Below are 20,414 nucleotides of genomic sequence, written 5' to 3'. Positions count from 1 at the left end.
TGTGTCAGTGCCAGGACCTTCTTGGAGCTCAAGGCTGTGTGGCTGGTGCGGTTGTGTGCTTGCAGGAGTTTCCGGGGACCCCGAATTCTGAGGCGTGCGCGATATGTAACAAGAAACTCTACCCCATGGAGCGAATGGAGGTGAGCGGACTGCGGATGCACAAGAACTGCTTTCGCTGCAGCCATTGCAGTTGTAACCTGAGGTGAGTAGCAAGACTCCCCTTCGTGTCCATTACGAATGCGAAAGCTTTCTTAGTGCCACTGAACCCGCCGCGGTGGCTCAGTGGCTAAGGCGTTGCGCTGCTGAGCACGAGGTCGCGGGTTCGATTCCCGGCCGCGGCGGCCGCTTTTCTGATGGAGGCGAAAAGCAAAAACGCCTGTGTGTACGAGATTTCGGCGCACGATAAAGATCCCCATGTGGTCAAAATTAATCCGGAGCCCTCCACTACGGCGCGCCTCATCGCCTGCGTTGCGTCGGCGCGTTAAACCCTACAATCAATCATTCTTAGTGCCACTGATGGTGTCCTGTCAAAAAATCCTGTGCCATCCCTACTAACATGAAACCTGGCGAGGGGCGAAGCGTGCCGTGTAAAAATGTATTTTGGAGCCTTGGCATTTTTGCCCACGGAGATGAAACCGATGGGTGGTAGAGGCATGAAGCATGAATGCTTGAAGCATGAAGCATTCTAGCGCGAGGCATTGGAAACCGCGTCCATGCATTTAATACCGTTACTACACAGACGATGACATGATACATGAGAAGCAGACAGCCCCAGCCCCTAAGGGGCTTTTTCCCTAAAGCAAGTGCATTTTCCAGTTGGACAGTCGGTCAACTGAAAAGCTAAGATCTCTGGACGCACTGCACATGCGTGAAAGCAGGCTCCCCTTGTGTCAAAACGGCTGCTTGAAAATCTCGAAAAAGGAACAGTACTAGATGAGACAATACCCACTGCGGTGGCTCAGTGGCTAAGGCGGTGTGCTGCACGGCATGATGACACGAGTTTGATTCCCGCCGTGGCAGCCACTTTTCTGAGGGAGGCTTAAAGCAAAAACGTGTACAAGATTTCGGTGCATGTAAAGGATCCCCAGGGGGTCAAAATTAATCCAGAGTCCTCCATTAATCCAGAATGTGGGACATGACAAAATTAATCCAGAATGTGGGACATGCAAATGTCTGTGTCAGGTATTAGAGCATGTTAAAGATGCCCAGACGGCCCAAACTAATTGGCAGCCTTCGACTGTGGTGTTCCCCACAGCTCATCTGTAGCATTGAGGTATACCGTATTTACTCGTGTAATGATCACACTTTTTTTTTTTTTTCAAAAACGTTGAAGCAGATTTAGGGGTGTGTTCATTACGCGGGGTAAATTTTTTGCGAAACATTTTTGAGCGCAGAAAACGCAGGCAAGTTGTGGGTCAAAATTTTTACGATAGGCCTTCTGAACATAAAAATCACAAATGAAAACACAATAAAAACTCTGCACACCACTGCCAGCTACTTTTCAAAGTGAGGCAAAATGCAGTGTTTTCATGAAATACGGAACGCGCTGGAACAAGTTTGGTGCGAGGTGACAAGTTCAACCAATAAGTGGCTGCCTCTATCACAGTGCGGGACATCAAAACAGACATGGCTGCCGACGCAGCAAGCTGAGCGCGTTATTCTTTGTCTTGTGAGTACAGTATGTGCATTTAGTTTCTTCCTCATCAGTATAGAATGCACGCTTGCCCATATCGCTAATATCAGCAAGTTTGCTGCAATAACCTAGCCATGTCCTCTTTGAAAGGGAAGGAAACAGAGGTATGCATGACCATCATCAGCTAGACTTGGCACACATGAGACAAATTGCTGTGGCTTGTTCAGGGTGTGTTCATTGCACGGAAAATGAAAAAAAATGGAACTTTGTGATTACAAACTTCAGGGGTGCGATCATTACGCGAGTGTGATCATTATGCGAGTAAATACGGTAAGATCTCAATTTCTACCTTGGATGGTGAATTCTCATCTGACTGAGCATTTTATCATTCCCCATTTGTTGAAGATACTCTTGCTGTCTCTCCATGCAGCCAAGTGTCTTCTGAATTGCTGATTACACCGTTAGGTCCATACATGAAATGTCATGAATGAGTTTCTCACAAGAAAGTTCCACCCTTTTCACTATGCAGGCTGGAGGGCTACACCATCAGCGGAGGGAAGCTGTTCTGCGGACCTCACTTCAAGCAATTTTTCATAGCCAAAGGCAACTACGATGAGGGCTTTGGTCGCGAAAAATGGTCCAGGTCCGCATCGCCTGCTTCCCGCGAGAGCAACGAGGAATACACCAACGGTGACCGGGACAACAACCACATGGGCATCATGGACCAGCCGGTCATAGCGTAGTCCCGCCCGCGTGCATCACTGTCGCCGCCACTTCACTCTGCCCCTGCCCTAACCCTGCACCTCTCGGCATGCTCAATGTAACATACGTTCCGGAGCCCCCCAAGGTGGTACCCTTTCCCTCACGCTGTTCGAACACTCGCTGTTTTATTTTACGAGGCAAATCAAGTCGTGCTTGCAAAGGCGAAGCGGTAGTTGGGCCGGAGGAACACTAAGAACAAACCTGGAGTTGTCTCCCACTCATAAGAGCATGTTTGCAAAGAGAGTGGTGAATCGCTGAGCTGTATTTAGTAGTCAATGCGTGTACCGCCGGTGCATTTTGGCGTCCTGATTTGTAAGCATTACCTGGCGGCTGTGAGAGAGGAGCATAGCACACAGTTGAGTGTAGTGCCACACCTGAGCAATTAAGAGCATGCCTGGTCTCACTTTCTGGAGGCCTTTTAATTAGCGTTTATCTTTTGTGAAACTATAGCGTCCTCTAGCTCTGGTGCACTTTTTTTTTCTCTCTCTGCGTGCAGTCACGTTCAGGTGCAGGCACTGTGCAATCTAGACTGTTTTTTTTTTCTGTATTGTGGTTAAGAGTTGTTTTGAGCCTTACTTTGAGACATGGGTTTTTCTTGATCCTGCAGTATTCTGTTCCCCTGACGTTGGCTGTTGGCTTTTCTGGCAAGATTTTTTACCTTCGTGGCTTGTTTTAAAAAATTTGAGTTCTGTTGCAAAACTTGCAATAGTTGTGCTGCTCTTTTTTTTTTTTTTTTTAGAGCGTGCCCTGTGCAATCTTTTTTCCTCCCTTTGTGACACTAACACGACTACATAGTAGTTGCGCATTTGAGCTTCATCCCAAATAGCGTTCAACTCTTTGCATAGCTCGCCCGTGTGCTTTCTGGTGTCCTTGCCTGCAAAATGTGGAGCACTTTTAGTTTACCAAGGGCAGCCTGGAAGAAAAGCTATTTAGTGGCCTATTTCGAGCTACCCTCCTAGCCATTTTGCTTCTGTCTTGGCAACAAATGTGCAGCACTGCATAGTTTGTGCTAGGAGGTTGAGTTGCTTTATGCTTGTATATTATTCAATGAACAAAGTGTCCAATGTGTATTTATGTGGTAAGCTCAACTCTACTAAATTTTATTTGCCACTCCTTTTGCTACTCTGTGGCTTTCGCTGATTTCTCTTTAGCCTTGTGTTGCAATGATCTGAACATACTCCTGAATATAACTTTTTGTTGTTTGAATGCTTTGAGGTTGTAAATATATAAAAAAAAAACCCTGGTGTAGTCAGTGTCAATAAAGTGTTGTCTTGTCTCACGTTTGCAGTCTGTCACTTTAAATTGTAGCTGCCTGTTTGGCCTGTAATTCCTGTGTAAAAGGCACAGCTAGGGGCATTTTGTAGGAATGTCAAAGCATCAAATATGAGGAAAATAAGTACTTATCTGCCAAAAGTATAACTTGCATGCATGTCTGCAGTCAAGATTTGAATAATCTGCAGATAATGTCCCTACAGAATCGGTGCAACTTGTTTTAAAAAGGTTTTTGGTCTCTGCACCCTTCTTAGGTTAAATAAACTGCAGGTTGTATTAGAGCTAGACTTCAGTTTCATAACAGTGAGGTGGAAAGTAAAGTACCGACTGCCAACGGAACTTTTGTCGACAGTGCTACGAGCCGGGAAATGCACATTTACACTGTTATTGTCCAATTGCCTTTATTAATTGGGAAGAACATTTTGAATCTTTACCTGGAGTCTCGATGCAGTCAAGTATGCAAACCCTACCACTGATTGACTATGCCACTACGAACAAACTTGACCCGCCGCGGTGGCTCAGTGGCTAAGGCGTTGCGCTTCTGAGCACGAGGTCGCAGTTCCCGCTTTTCTGATGGAGGCGAAAATCAAAAACGCTCGTGTGTTTGAGATTTCGGCGCACGTTAAAGATCCCCAGGTGGTAAAAATTAATCCTTGAGCCATCCACTACGGAGCGCCTCATGGTCTGCGTTGCGTCTGCGTGTTGAACCCTTCAATCGACCAATCAACGAACAAACTTGTTACGAAAATGAATGAAATGAGAAAGCCCTGGGAAACATGGACAATCTGAGCTCTACTGCAGTATGAACTGCCAGATTGCACTTCATCCTCTTGCTGATGCTTCCAGAATGCAGAGGGTATACATAAAGTAGTAGCCTAACAGTGTTTAAAGCTTTTCCAGGAAGTATGAATGCGCTAGTTGCCAGGCGCTTGATTCCACAGAGCTAGTGAACGCAATAGCGACCACAGGAACGATGAGGCTAATAGGACTTCAAGTTGGGTTTATTCCCCAGAGGAAATCTGAGGAGTTGATACAGTCGTGTTGGGGAGACACCCCAACACAACAGGGTCAGTGCGAAATTTAGTGCGACACCTTGTGAGAGGGAGGGAGATTCGTCAGAGTGCGCGTGTGGGCGGCTCTTTGCAAAATGTATGGTTGGGAAAGTGGCTGTATTTCTTATCCTTGGGAGGGGAGGGGGAATAACATGGCAAAAAAAAAAAAACTCAATTGGTTGGGATGGTGACTTCCAAAGCCGCAACCCCGCTTGGGGTGGGTTTGCCAATGGACTGGGCTGGCCCTTGCTTGCAGTGAACTTCTTCAGGCGTTGGCACTGGGCAGGATGCGGGGTCAACAGCAGCAGAAGGAAGCAGATACCACATGCACACTGCACAATAGCCAAAGCTTGCCATTTACTCGGCTAAGCTGGTGGGATTTGGCTGGCTGAGGGAAAACGCCGAAAGGCAAAGTAAGGTAAGTGACACCGAGCTATGGCACTATATCCTTATTACAGCGAATGCTTTCTTAATGGGACTGATGGCGTCCTGTCAAAAAAACCAAGGCTTTTCCCCATAGACCGGTTGGTCGACCGAAAAGCCCTGAAAAGATCTCTGGACACACCGCTCGTGCGCACTAAATCGTGAAACGGTACTAAATCGCGAAAAAACGAGCAGTTCTAGATGATACGTGCAATACGCGCATTGATCACGAAGGAGCACAATAGTCGTAGCACAATTTAACGAAGATATCCGCATACCCCCTCAGATGGCCATAGAGCCCAATAAGAAACCATTATCGTGATCCGTTCCCGTTTAACAACCCTTTTCTCAAAAAAATGCACCTCAATATGTTCATTTTCAGGATATTTTGTAGATAATGCCTCAAAATTGATTCATGGCATGCCAAAGATAGCATCGCAGAGCACTTATGTCCCCCTTTTAATTCACCAATGTGGAGCTTCGCTAGTGCCCCCCAGGCGCAACGCCCATGGTTCAGCCTCTGGATTAAGGGATCATTAATAGCGTCAATGAGCCTACAGGCGTCAAGTCGTCGACAGAGTTCTTTTATAGAGCTGGATCGCGAGACGAATACCAACGTTTTCATGGCAGTCAAGATGGTGGCAGTGACTTGGAGAGCAATGACGTCAACTGCTTCAAGTCTGCTGGCTTCTGTATGCCAGGTCCTGAAACAGTGCAAGCCTCACCGGACTGCATAAGTCCCATGTAGGAGGATGAAGATGCCTGGGAACACCTATGTTCAATGTTCAGTGGATGAAGTGCCTGTCGGGGAGGACGCAGTCACTAGAAAGTTTTGGATGACGGAGACACTTGCGGCTTATAGGAAGCGTGGAGGTAGTGGCGGCTGAAGAATCTGGCGAATATGTTGAAGATATCAAGGCTCCTGTGCCGACAACAGGTCAAGTGATAGATGCCCTTGATCTGCTGCGGATGCTTGCCAGAATCACGAGGATACTAAAGACGCACTCGGACGTGCTACAAACTTATGAGAAATCCATGCGGCCGTTACTCGCAAGGCGCACGCAAGAAAAGGTTGCCAACTTTGGTGGGGAATAAATGTGTAGTCCACCGGGCGGGCCATCTTTGTTCAGGTAACCATTTTCGTGGCCTCTTAATAATATGCACTGGCCGAAATTTTATTTTCAGAGCATATACTCTTCACAAATACGATGCCGCATAAGCTTGCCAGGCGTAAAATGTACGGAATTAAGTGACCAAGAAATGCGTAACTCGATTTACCGAACTTCTCGATTTCACAAAATAATTTGCGACTCCCGTCAACTTTGTCAGTTAAATCAAGTTTGGACCATAGCACTGGCGTTGCTAAGGGGGCTGCCACTTGCGCCCCTCTAATGTGTAATGTGGGCGTTGAAAACTGGAAGATGACTGTAACGAGACCACAGCTTTGGCCTGTTCAATGTAGTCCCCACCAGCCTATTTAAATTTGCTTCCTGGAGTAACGAAAGAAAGTGATGAGAATTTTGGCATCCAGGAATGTCGTGGGAGTCTATGATAGGCACGCCTTGCAGAGTTAATTGGAAGTAGAGCGAGGGGAGGCAAAGGAACAATTCTTGGAGAGGGGCTGCCGTCGGTATGACTTCAAGGCGCGGGGGGGGTGTAGCGAGCAAGCTTGTTGTTGAATGGGGCGACAGTGGGGCTAACAAAGTCGCGTCCAGGAAAGCATATGACGAGAACAGCACGGGGGGGGGGGGGGAGGCTTCTATGTCAATGAGAATCCGCTCAGTGCTCCCTGCTGCTTTCTACGTGGCATTTTTTGCACACGTAAGAGGTTGTGTACGGGCTTCTGCTTTTTCCGGAGACTTTGTGGTGAGGCATCGGAGACCGTGTACTTAGATGGATTTGTCAGATTTTCGAATAAAAAAAAATCAAGATGGAAATGACTTGACAAAGCATCTTGGAATGAAGAATTAAAACGAGGTAAAAGTAAGTGTGAGAACAAGAAATGAAGGTTGCTTTGGAAGAGCTAACTGAACAGATGAATGCCTGTGCTACATGGGAACTTTCAATTGACTACAGTACTCTGCCCCACAACTGCTCTCTATGTATTTGCAATGGGGCACTCGATAGACAACCGGTTCAACGGCCTTTGAAACGACGGTGTAGCACAGGTATAAGTCTGTTGTGGGGAGGGCGCAAGGGGAAAGAGGGGAAAGGCAGGTCGTCTTGCCGTCGCGGGTATCGCGTGATTGCACTAACCAACCAATGGACCTCTCCTTGTATGTAAACACCGTGACGTCACGAATAGCACGCGCGCGCGCGCCTGCTGGCGGCTGCGAAATGCGGTGGCGGTTGGCATAACGCGCCTGCGCCGACGGCCCGGATGGCCGCGCGGCGCCCGCAAGGAACGGTGTGCCGTTGGTTCGGACCACGGTGTAAGAATATATTCAGGTGTTGACACTGTGAACGATGGCGCGACCAGATCTTGTTCGCCGCTCCATGCACTACTGTGGAACACCGCCACAGCGCCGCCCCACCACTGGCCTGTCTTGCAGTGGGAGTTTGCAGTGCGCAGTTCACATGCCATCGTGCTTTTTTGTGTGTGTGCTCCGACAACAGCGTGTTTCTGCAAGAAAGGACAGCGGAACGACAGAGACAGCCGAGTACAGCCGAAGCTGAGTATTTACCTGCAACGTTCTTTCTTGTTGTATCGGGATTACAGCCGAGATGACCAACACACGCAGAAATCTGGTACAGCTAGTGTGGTAGCTGTCCGCGGCAAGTAGATGCAGAGGAGCTTCAGCGGCATTGCGGCAAGGCAGACGAAGGGGCAGGTGCAGTCTTTGTCAAAATTTTGTGGGCCACGGCGACCGTGGCCGGAGCAGGCGCGCGGCCAAGCAGGGGCGCTGCGCATGCCGCTGTCGGCTGGTTGCGTGGCTAAAGAGAGCGAGGGGAACTTCTGCTCTCGCTTTCGTAGTGTGGCCGGCGCGAAAGTACTGCGCAAAGTGCCTGCGCTGAAGCGAAATGCGCTTGCTCTGAGAAACCGGCCCCGCTGCAAAAGGAAGCGCGTAAGTCCCCCTCACTCTCTTTAGCCGCTCAACCAGCCGACAGCGGCACGGGCAGCGCCCCTGTCCGGCCGCGCGCCTGCTCCGGCCACGGTCGCCGTGGCCCACAAAATTTTGACAAAGACTGTACCTGTCGTTTATGCTTAGCGGTGTCGGGGCTAGAATGCGTAGCAACGGATAACTCGGGGTTAGCTAAGCGGGTTACAGAACTGGAGGCAGCGCTAAGTAACGAACGCGACGAACGGAGGGCCGTTGAGGGAAAGTTAGAAGCAGCTGAGAGAGAGCTTGAAAGGGTCGTCATTTCGCCAAAAAAATGACGAACACCTGGGCATATGCAGCGGAGCGCATGCCGGGCACCGAGGTGACACCGGGGGTGGAAGCAACGAAAGGCATCAGCTACTCCCACGTGCTGTAAGATAGGCCAGCAAAGCCAGTCGATAAGCACGGTACGAATAAAGAGCAGCACGTGGCAGATGATAGCGTGGTAATCATTGCGGGAGATTCTAACATGAAGGAGCACGCTGCCATAATGGAAAGGGTAGAGGGGGATAAGCGTAAGGTGGGGTGTTTTCCGGTCAAACGATGCAGACGTGGAGCGAAGGGGCTGCTGGCCTTGTCCAGTAAAGCTAGAGACCTTGTGGTGATTGCCGCGGGGCTTAACGATGTTCTCACGGGGGGGGACTTGGCCAGGAAATAGCGAAGACGGCCTTCGGGCGACGGCCCAAAATGTGCTCATTGAAGTCTGCACCGTGCCGGAGGTGACAAAGCAGGGCGTGCACACTGAACGGGCAGTACTCGCTGCTAACAGCGAGATCGTGAGGCGCGGGAGGGAACTTGGGCTTGAAGTGATAGACGTGAACAGGGTAGTGGGTAGCATTGGACATAGGCAAGCTTTTCAGTGGGACGGGATTTACATCAGCCCCAGGCTAGGAAACAAGGTGGGGTGGCGCTTAGGTGGGAAACGTAGCTTTTTTAGGGGGCCCCGCGCAGCTAAGGAAGGCAAACTAGGAGACAAAGGGGAAGTGAGGGACACATGCACACTCAACGCTGGGAGGCAGCCAGGCCTAGAGATAACCGGAGAACCTACAGACATAAGTGAGAACGTTGACAGAAGCGATTTAAGTGAAAACAATGGAGCAAACAATTCTGTAAAAGGCAAAAATAAACCGCGTAGGCGGAAAGGAAAAACAAATGCAATAAATATTTAATCAGCTACATAAATATGCAGGCAGGCAAAAAGCCCGGTAAGTGGGTAGAAATTCAAAACCAGCTTGAACGCGAAGAAATAAACGGGTACGCTTTAGCCGATACTCACCTACCAGACCTATAAGCCCCACCTGTCATAGACAATTATGCCTGGGAAGGTTGCAACAGGACCACAGGAATGAAGAGAGGGGGAGGTGTTGGCATGCTTATTAAACAAGGGACCGAATGGCAGGGAGAGCACGAAAGTTGTAAAGAGCATCTATGGATTAGATGCACCATAGCGGGGAAAAATACATGCTTAGTTGTGTATCTGTGGACTGGAAGCAGAGCTAGGGGGGAAATAATCTTAGTTGGAGATATGAATGCTTACACAGAAGATTTGGATGGATACACAGTTCACAACTGTATCTATATATGTGATAGATCTATGCCAGGAAAACCGAATTGTAACAGTAGACACAGAAAACAAGTGTGAAGGACAAATAATGTGGGAAAGCGGCCAGCCCTCTTGCCTCCGAGACGGTATACGAAAGGTTGCGGGAAATGAGGATAGATGAAAACAGCAGAGACAGCTTAGGAAGCGACCACAAGCAGCTTACGTTGCTCTTTGGAGGCGCAACCCGGGGAAATTTAGAAATCTGTACAACCGGATGAACTAATTTGAACAATGAACAGTTAAAGAGCATCGCTAATATGATGGAAGATGAAACCAAGAAGTACCCAGACAAAAATTGTGATTACGACGAGATGATCGCGTTCACAAAGAGTAAGATGAATGAAGCCGGGCAACGAAAATGATGGTAAAGAAAGAGAAAGCCGAGAAACTGGTGGAATAAGGAAAAAATAAGAGGCTATTGACCAGCGAGAAAAGCCGTCGAGAGAACATAGAGAGGCAAAAAGAACTGGTATGGAACCGTAGGTAGTGACGGAAAAATGGGATATCTACCGGGGAAAAAAACCAGAAGTGCAAAAAATGGTGCAAGCAAATATGAAGCAGAAAAGCGAACAATGGATGGCAGAAATACGGAAGAAGGACGAAAGCGCACCCAAGAAGTTTTGGAACCATGTAAAATTACTAAGTTAAAAAAAAACGATATCCATCAAAAATTTCTGATTGATGTGGAGGGGAAACATTTAGAAGGAGAACAAGCGTTGGCGCATATTCATCGAGTGATTAGTGAGAAGTTTAGGGCAATAGTGGTAGGGAAGCCTGCACCGATAACATCAGCGCCACAGAAGACTGCGGAAAGGGAAATAAGTTTGAGCAACCTTGATTGGAAAAAAGCAGAGCAAAAGGTTTCCCCCCAGACAGCAATAGAATACCAATGCAGCTGATAAACCTGCTTGAACCTAAAAGTTAGGCATCGTTTATAAGGGCAATAGATAAGGCGATACAAACCAGACACAGACAAATAACCGGATGATCGGCTAGAAAGTAGGATGGATTTATTGTATAAAGGCAGAGGCAACAAAGCCAGTATCGATTCATACAGACCACTCCTAGTAACATCAGTGGTGTGTAGATTCGTAATGCAGGCGATAAAATCAGAAATCCAAGCATAGATGTAAGAAAATGAAATCCTTGGGCAACTGCAGAATGGATTTAAACAAGACAGGCGTTTGGATGAAAGCGCAGAATAGACAATTATGAATTACGTTCTTTTAAAAGGACATATCAAAACGTAAACAGAGAGCTGCTGTGGAGAATGCTGAAACTCCAGGGATTAGATGACGAGTTAATACAGTTCCTTATGGCAATCTATAAAGACAATAGAGTGCACCTTACATGGGAAGGGCAGAAATGCAGCCAGCAAGTCAACACCCATCGAGGACTGAAACAGGGATGCCCATTGAGCCCAATACCGTTTATGGTTTACATGGCAGGGCTAGAAAAGAAACTAGAAGGAAGTCAATTAGGGTTAAACCTAACGCATATATTGCAAGGCGAAGTTATACGCAGATGACATTGTTCTTTTAGCTGATAATCAGACCGATATACTACGGCTCATAGATATTAGCGACCAGGAAGCCACCAACCTCGGGCGCAGAAAAATCTGGAATAATGGTTTTCAATGACGCTACCACTGACGCAGTATCTACCCAGCAAGGCGAATTACCCAGAGAAAAGGAATATAAATATTTGGGAGTGTGGATAAACGAAGGGGATAACTTTAATTAATAACTCACGAGGAGCAACTTAAAGGAGCCATGAAGACAAAATACAAGCTGAATTTATTAGAAAGACTGCTTAGTCCCGATAAAAATGATACCAATATCATCGCAATCTTCGAACAAATAACGGAGATATTAAAAAAAAAAAAACTTGTGAAGCAGTCGCGACCCCTTAGCCAATTTCCTGCAACTTTTCAATGACGTCACGGAACCTTGTTTGTGTGATTGGCGGCCGCCTAACTGACCCTTCGCAACGACACATGACTGGACGTCTGTAATGGGGCCTCTAGTTCAATTTGACCGCATCAATGCTAACGTGCAGTTAACACATTGGAAATTATGTTTTATTGTTGGCCCGTATGACGTCATTCTTGCTCAAACACGTCACTGTGGCGCAAAATTTGAAAATTTTTAAATACTTCTTGTTTTTTTTTGTTAAAAAATCTGGCACTGCATCAATGGAAACGGCCACGAAAGATGTTTTTGTAGCTTTCTGGTGTTTTACGCTCGAAAAACATCCCCCTCGCGAGGGGCACGATCAAATGCATTTCCGGGGGCGCACGACGTTAAGTAGTCAGCGTTACGTTAATGTTGTTGCACTTGTTGCTGTTGGTTGTTGTATTGTAATTAAATGAGGAGACGTAATTACGTGGTCACGTGACATCATTTATTAGCAGGTGGGTATGATTATTATTCTTCTCTTCTCTCTCTCTTTTCTTCTCTGGCTGTTGTTGTTGCGTCGTCGACGTCTAGATGCCTCTGGTTGAGTTAGTTCCCCCATTCGAGGGAGTCGATGGGAGACGTCATTGTTGAAGTTGTTCTTGTTCTTGCTGCTGCTGTATCAGCAGCTTCTTGACGTAGTTTGAATGAGTCAAGGATATAAGGCGCGTTCGTAGCCCTCCATTCTGTGTCGTCTTTGTGGCGCAGTGGGTAGAGCACCATGTACCTTGCGTTCCGCCCGCAGGGTCGTGGGATCGAAACCAGGCGCCGGAAAGTATTATTTGTTTATATAGTGTAGGGGGAGGGGTGAGTCAAGGATATAAGGCGCGTTCGTAGCCCTCCGTTCTGTGTCGGCTTTGTGGCGCAGTGGGTAGAGCATCATGTACCTTGCGTTCCGCCCGCAGGGTCGTGGGATCGAAACCAGGCGCCGGTAATTATTTTTTTTATATAGTGTAGGGGGAGGGGTGCGGACTACGATGGATAGAACGGGTGACATCGTGAGTTAAAAAAATGCTCTGCATTTAAAACATCTTTTCTGGCTGTAATGGAGCTGAGTGAGATACTGAATCCTAGTTCTCTCAAATTAAACGAAGTTGTATTTTCTCTTCATGGCTCCTGTAAGGGAAAGAGAAAGCGAACCGCAGCTATAACGAAGGGTGTAAAAATATTTAGTCAGAGGAATGTGGAGGGGAGTAATAGTTCTGGGTCTCACATTTGCGAATGCAGTACTCTGCTATGGACAACCCTTCTGGACCACTTGCTCACCATCAGGGGTGAGATCGTTTGATCACAACCTCATGGAGCGCGGACCCCGACATGGGTTGCCAAACAATATGTTAACTCTCCCTTTCTCCCTCTCTCCCTCCCTCCATGGACTACGTTGTAAGCAACGTACTCTATGCAGTAAGTTCTGAGCATCGGCCTTGCGGTTCCTTCATGCAACGAAGACGTCTTGCGACACAGGGAAATGCATATTTCTTGAGTACGTCCGAAAGCCATGCACACCAACCTTTATATTTTCGTACGAACCAAAGCATACAGTTAATACCGAACAGAAAATACAAAAGAAATTCATGAGAAAGTCCAAGGTGACGTGATGTCCGAGTCCATATTTGTGGCGCGATGCCCGAAAGCAGGAAAAGCAGAAGATCCGGAAGCAGAAGCACACTACTTCTCCAAACTTTCGAACACGCATATTCAACCGGCCACGGCCGGCACATCTGGGGAAACCAGCCGTGGTCGTCTTGTCCAGCGGCTCGCATCACGACTCAATGTTTCCGCGCTTGATCGCCGCCCGTGACTGAGAGCGCGCGTAACCGCACAAGCGGTGTGCCTCGAGGCCACCATCGGTGTCTTGGGATCACAGCCAAAGGCATTGGCGAACTGCTGCGTGTGTTGCAGCGCTAGGTTGACCCTGTGCTCCGCCGCCAGACGAACTCGGTGGAAAGCCGGGTCTGTCGACTCGCAGTTGTCCAGAGCGATGTATATGAAAAACAGCTGGAGAGCCGTCACGTTCGAGAGGCCCTTGAGTCGGAGGTCAAGGTTCCATACTTTGCGGATTGGCGAAAGCTCTTCGAAGGCCGCCGTCGCGAGAAGGATCGCCAGCGTCTCATCCAGGACGACCTTGTGCAGCGGCTTCCCGCTCTGCGGTCCTACGGAGGCTGCTGCGCGGCTGGCCTCTTGGAAGCAAGACAGCACGTCGGAGAGCTCGCGGTTCGCCTCTTCGTCGAAGCGCAACGGGGCGTGCGGCTCGTACGGGTTCTCGTAGAGCAGCTGAACGAGAGCCCGATAGACGTGGACAGCGATGCGGGGCAGTTGGAACATGAAGGACGTGCCGCTGGCGGGAACGGACTCATTGAAAACCGCCGCCGGCACATGGACCGCCTGGAAGGCGCGTCGGAACGAGGCTTCTGTGGCAAGCTCTGAGCCCGCCCGCCGATGCCGGAGGACCGATGTTCTGCCGTACAGGCCTCCGAACGTTTCATTTTGCCAACGCGTGACGATGTTCCAGTAGAGCATGAGCGGATTATCGTCGCTCACGATCTCCAGCGGCGCGCAGGCGCCCCCCTCTTGCCGTGCAAGGTCGGCCCGTCCGGCGGCATGCATCTTGCGCCGATAGCGTATGAGCAGAGACGACCGCTCGTTGATCCAGCGGAAGTCTCTCGCGTGCCTCAGGAAGACCTGCTCCAGCTGGGACAGCCAGTCGCGCGTGGCGACCTCCTGGCCAGAGGACTGGCGCCAACTACGGGCAGCCTTGGCCAAGCAGCCGGGGAGAACGCGATTCATCAGCCACGCACACAGCAGGGACGTGTCCGTCGTGTTGGCGATGGTGCGTCCTAGAACGCTGTCCACGAAGAGGGACCGCAGGCTCCCAAGGTCCTGGGACAGGAACGGAGCGAAGCGCACGAGCACGAGGAAGCCGAAGTAATTCAGGGTGTCCTCTGGCTGCAGCAGCCGGAGGGTGTCTTCGACCTCCCCACGGAAGTACGGCGCGGAGTGCAGGACTACGCTCTCATCACGGCGAATCTGTGGGCGCACGCTAAGCAGGAGAACTCGGAGGAACAGGCGCAGCCCACCGCCGAGATGACCGTACGAAAGCACGTCCACAGAGTCGTTCCCGTGCCTCGTGCGGCCCAGGACCGCGAAGGCACTGCTGACTTTCCAGAGCCGGTCGCCGAAGTCGCTAGGAACAGAAGCGCCGAGTTCTGCGCTCACCTCGGAGACAGCTTGCTTGAAGAGACCGACTACCTCGTTGGTGCGAAATTTTGCCTCACCCAAGAGAAAGCGAGGCCTGTCCAGCTTCATCACCGAGGCTTCCAATTCCTTCGGGTTGACGCTAACGCTGGCCCTCACTATTGTCGGTATGTCCACGTCTCGGACGAGCTCGGCAGCGAAGCGCCACACCGCGTTGACGCCGTTTCGCGGTGCATCGGTGCGCGGCCAGTGGCCAAGACTCCAGTGGGAAAACATCCAGCTCAGGCTGTCCTTGACTGCCGGTAACTTGCCGTTGCTGTTTACGCAAACTCTGTGAAGATGTGCGGCGTTCTGCACGTCCCGTTGACCCTTCATGGTGTGCAGCTGATTGAGCAGACGACGTGTGGCGGACTCTTGCAGCATGGTGCCATGGGAAATCAGCGACGCCGTGCTCGTCGAGCGCGCAGGGTGCTGCCTCATCCAAGCTTCGCAGACGTGCTCGTAAAAGTTATCGCATGGGCGCGTGACAGGGCTGAGGAGTCCGCCTAGGTATCGCGCCTCTCGTGTGCAGTATTCGGAGGCGCAGTAATACGGCCTTTTTGGCCGTAATGGCTGAGCACGAACCAACGGTACAATCTTCGCGATTTGCTTGGATGAATCAACATTAACCAGTGTACTGTCGGCGGTGTAGGTGGGTTCTTCCTTAGAGGCGCAGCTGATAAGCATTAGTATTGCAAACAATAGGAAGATCGTGACAGCGATGCATACTAACAGAAGGCCACCGTATATGAGCAGGCCAGATGGTTCGGCGAAGTGTTCAGCGAGTCTTCCTTCCAACGATTTTCTGTGTTGCTCCTCCGTAGCGCTTCTCATCGCATCTAACCGTTTCCTTCTGTGACGTTCTCGGCCCTTCCTGCGCTTGCGTCGCCGGTGCCTTCTTTTGCTTTTGCGTCGCCTTCCTTCCGAGGACATTCTAGACACGGACGTCCCGGTGCTGCCTTCAGGACTTCTGCTTCTCCGGCTTCTTGACCTGCCGCTTCGCTTGCTCCCAGATTTTCTGCTTCTGCGACTTCCGGATCGTCTGCTTGAGCGATCTGTGGACTCTCTTGTCCGGTCGTAGGAAGACAGGATGGTGCTTGCGCTCTCGGATTCACGATTTCTCCGGCTCCTGGACCTTTTCTTGTGCCTGCCCTTTCTGTGACGTCTGCTTCGACTTGGAGGCCTTGTTTCCGAAAGTCTTTCTCCGCTGACGCTTCGTTGGCTCACAGTACTGTCCTTGTCCTCTGGATACTTCGCTCTTCGTTTTTTGCTTCGTCGGCTACGGTGGCCTTTTGATTTCCCCCGCTTCCTGCTTTTACTTTTCCTGTCGCGCCTTGATCTTCCATCCCGTCTTTTGCGTCTTCTATGCCTGCTTTTCGGTCTTTTGCTTGCCCTTGTTTCTGACAACTTTTCGGTGCTGGTGATTTCAGTCCCCGTACGGGATAAACTGGTCTCTGCAGTTTCCTCTTGAGGGTAGCTTTTCTGCTGGCCCACCTTTTCAGTACTTTCGTCTATGGCGCTCGTCTCTTCATCCCTCTTTCTTTTTCTATCTTTACGGCGCCTCTTTCTAGAACTTCTCTCGGACTTGTGGCCACGGGAACCTCTGTCCCTGCTGCTAGATTCACTCTTGTGGTGTTTACGTCTTTTTGTCTTCGATTTTTTACTGCCAGTCGTGCGGCCCTCCCCGGATGGGGTCGGAGCACCGCTGGTTAGGGCACTCAATGCTCCTTCCCGGTCTGATCTGCGAGATTTGGACCTCTTGTCCTGCCTTGATGATGGACCTCTTTTCGACTTGATCAGCGATGTGTCGGGACTGACGGGACTCGCTGCCCCTGAAACACCCCCAGGACTTGTCGCACCCGGAGTCATTGCACCCGATGGAGATGCGGGGCTCCGAGCGCCACTCGGACTTGCGGCTTGTGCTGGGCTTCGCCCGCCAGGGGCGCGTTCTTTGCTTTCTCGTTCTTTGCGTTTCTTGCGGCGCCCTTCATCCTTGCGTCTTTTCCGACGTTTGCGATCCCCTCGACGCTTCTCCCTTTTACCTGCCTGGCTGGCGTCAGCGTCGCGCTCCTTCTCCTGGGTGGGCTCCAGCTGAGACAGCCCGAATGGTTCGGAAAGTAAGTTTTCGGAGTCGAACCGGCTGAGTTCGCCAGCAGCAGAGGCGTCCGCTGGCTCCGCTCGCCACCCAGTTCTGGCGAATGGCATGTCACTGCTCCGCGACAGCTCTGGGCGAGGCATCGTGCCACGCGTGTATGGCTTCAGCCCGATCGCAAATTTGAATTGCCGAGACGGTACTGCGCCGCGATCGTATGTCGATTCCCCCATGCTAGTGCGCGTATCTTCAAATTTTGAAGCCGTGATTATCTCGTCACCAGCGTCCACCTTGTTCTTTTCCTTTCGACGTCGACGTCCGTTCTTTTCATCGGCACTTTTATCCCGTCTTCTTTTCTTTCTTCCTTTCTTTGATGCTTTCCCGCGTCTCTTCGGCTTCTCGCCGGCTGCAGTCATCACCACAATCTCAGACTGACGGCGTGCACGCGCGACCTCGCAAAGGGCGTCTGCCCCTACAAGAGCACTGTGACCACTCTGCCAGCCAGTGTCCCCGTGACCTTCGAAGCACAGCACACTTGCTTGAGTAGGTGTTGTGCGGAAATTAGGTTCCAGGGTGAGGAGGTCGTCGCATCCGGGCGGTTCTTGTTCTCGGGGATTTCCAATGGCGGTGCCACTTTCCCCGTGTTTGCTGTAACCATTCTGGAAGGATGCTCTCTTTGCTTGGGCAGGTGGGTGACACTCTTGTTCATCATTTGGCGTTTGGCCCTTTTCTGTAAGGAGCGCCCTTTCGGGGTATCTGCCGCGTTCCTGTAGACCCTTATTCATTTGCTCAGTGTACGTGTCACTCTTGCAGAATTCTTCCTCAGTAAATGTCAACGCCGACGTAGCTTTTCTGAAAGGATGGTTTCCACGTTCTCGTGTCTCTGATCCCTTTGCAGTCGTTGTAACACCATGACGCTGAACTTCGGCAATTCTTTGTTGTCTTGACTGTTTCCCTTCGCAGTGCGATGACGTGTCAGTATTGTCTGCGACGTCGGGGGAGGTGATGTAACCGACGTAGTTGCGTTTTCTGGTCCCAGGCTGATCTCTATCGCCCACTGTACATTGAGAAGCGCTGCCGAGGGGCGAAGCATGTCCAAGGGGCGTTTTCAAAGAGCCCTTTCTTACGATCGTGTCGAGTTTGGGTGAGACGCTTCGCAGCAATGACGTCTTGAGTTGTTGAATCCGGTGTTTTATGGTCAGGTCTGTCCGAGAGTCATCGTTGGCGTCCAGTGTATTTGCTGAGGCGGTTGGCCTGCGTTCCGAAGTGTGCATGCCCATGTGCGAGGTCCCTCTGCTCGAGCCGATACACAAAGGGACGTGGTCATCATCGCACACGGCAAAGGAACCGACGTCAGCGCTTCCCTCTGGCCTGCCACCTTCCTCAGCTGGTTTCGGACTCTGTCTTCCCGGGGGACCTTGGGCTGCGGTCGGCGGCTGATTGCAATCTCGGGAGAGCGGAGCAGCGAGTAGCGAGGTGGTCGACTTTGCCTTTACGCTTCTTTTTGGTCCTTGTGCGGGAGCTCTTCCCGGAACTTTAGTGTCGTCCATCTTCACACGATGGCAGTTGAAGGTACAGGTGCCGAGAAATGCGTGGCTTGTATTGCGTACCTGTCGCAGTTGTTACGACGAGCAAGTCCGGTCGTCAAACCGATGGTGGCTCGTGGCCCGCTTGAATGCGAGCCGAAGCTGACGACTTTCCTGGACGATGTGTCCGCAATAACCGTTCTTCTGCGGTAATTGGCACCGCCGGCGGTCCTCCAGCCGAGGCGGCGCAGTTGGAGAACCCAGTCCCCTGCCAGAGGACGGAGACGCGGCCAGCAACGAGAGGGAATATCCGACTAAAGGTCAAACTGAGGTGGGTACGGGTGCACTGCCTCCATGAGCTAAGCCTAACGGGTCGCAGGGACAGAGCAGCTCGTCTCACTCGGTGTTCGAAGCCAGCTATGGCGCGTGTGCGCGCGGCGATGGCGAGGATGATATGATGTCTAGAAGCTGGGGCACGTGAACACGGAAATTGCCCAAGTCTAGTCTACCAGAAACTAAGTTTTAAATAGTAATAGCAAAAGAACAGAACATCATGCAGCTGTTCACTCGTCCTGGGACGTACGTCCTCAGTCCAGGATGTCCTCGACGCGCGCAGCAAGCTTCGTCTGGAAGATCAGCTGTAACTGATCCTCCTCGTGGGAGAATTACCTGCTGGCTTTCCCTCTGCTCTTGGGACAGGGTTGGAAGCAAGACAGAAAATTAGGTTTTTAATAAATAACAGCGCGCGTTCCCTTCATGCGAACAATTTATGCCTCTCCAGTCATTCCAAGCCATTAAGAAGTATTGCAAGGAACACGTAAGAAACAAGGTTGCGAGTCAATGCTTCGCCTGTCTCCTCTCCCCTTTATTTTATAACCGCATACGCATTTGGGACGCATTGATTGTTGGATAAAGGTAAAAATCACCACGACATATAAGTACCCTAGCATGGCGCTGGTTTTCCTCAAGCCAACATCGGCAGAAACCCCAGCGATGTCAGTGAGTCGTACATAGCTGACCTCACGTACAAGGAGGAAGAGATAGAAGCTGCGCGCACCGAATCCCTGGCCTAGCACGTGCGACTGGTTGCTTCCATCTTCCTCTTCCGACTCCTTTCATCTCCCGCTTTGGCCGTGCATGCTGTGCTGGGTTCATGCCGCCATCCATGCACTCTGGCGTCGCAGCGTCCGGCCGGTTGTACTGCTAGATTAGGTCTTATGCGCACTTAGCGTATTACGACAAATGCATAACATATCTCTGTTTCATGGAACACGCGAGGTACCAAACAAACTGTGGTTGATTCCTCTGTCATAGAATCGGTAAAACACGAAAGTGAAATGTGCGGTGAAATCTGCAGCTGAGCATGGTTTGCGGGTCGGCGGCTGTCTTGTGGGTGGGCTTGACAAGCGACGCCCTGCTGGCGGGTCACTTCGGCAAAGGTGTGCTGGCGTAATTTCCGTGACGGATATGACGTCAGTGAAATCTTGGTGTATCCCGGCATAAAACACTGTCGTGTTTAAATATAAAACCCGAAAACGAACAACCCTAAGTATAACGCACTGTTTAGTACAAAAGGTTGCTTCCCCGTAAGAAGACCTCATGTGCAGGGGTGGACCCTTTACTGGCCGCTTGCTCCGTTGTACTGGCGTCATTTCCGTGACGGATATGACGTCAGTGAAATCTTGATGCATCCAGGAATAAAACACTTTCGTGTTAAAAGTCAGAGAAGCTTGCACTTACGCGCAAGACTTGAATGGCGGA

General features: G+C 50.5%; 1 protein-coding gene across 6 annotated transcripts in view; it reads left to right on the top strand.

Annotated features, from left to right (window-relative positions):
- Positions 1–3,674, top strand: part of LOC144163271 (uncharacterized) — a 94,474-nt gene extending 90,800 nt beyond the window's left edge. For all 6 annotated transcript variants that reach the window (XM_077694158.1, XM_077694156.1, XM_077694155.1 and 3 more), the window contains 2 exons: positions 66–202; positions 2,163–3,674. In XM_077694158.1, coding sequence (XP_077550284.1) covers positions 66–202; positions 2,163–2,376 — 351 coding nt within the window. In that variant the 3' untranslated portion in view covers positions 2,377–3,674. The remainder of the gene's footprint in view (positions 1–65; positions 203–2,162) is intronic.
- Positions 3,675–20,414: the final 16,740 nt, after the last annotated feature.

This window comes from Haemaphysalis longicornis, unplaced genomic scaffold (assembly GCF_048455015.1).
Source record: "Haemaphysalis longicornis isolate Haplotype H1 unplaced genomic scaffold, Haemaphysalis longicornis Haplotype H1 scaffold_12, whole genome shotgun sequence".
NCBI lineage: Eukaryota > Metazoa > Arthropoda > Arachnida > Ixodida > Ixodidae > Haemaphysalis > Haemaphysalis longicornis.
Note: the sequence above shows the minus strand (reverse complement) of the source record. Positions and strands in the feature narration are given on the sequence as shown.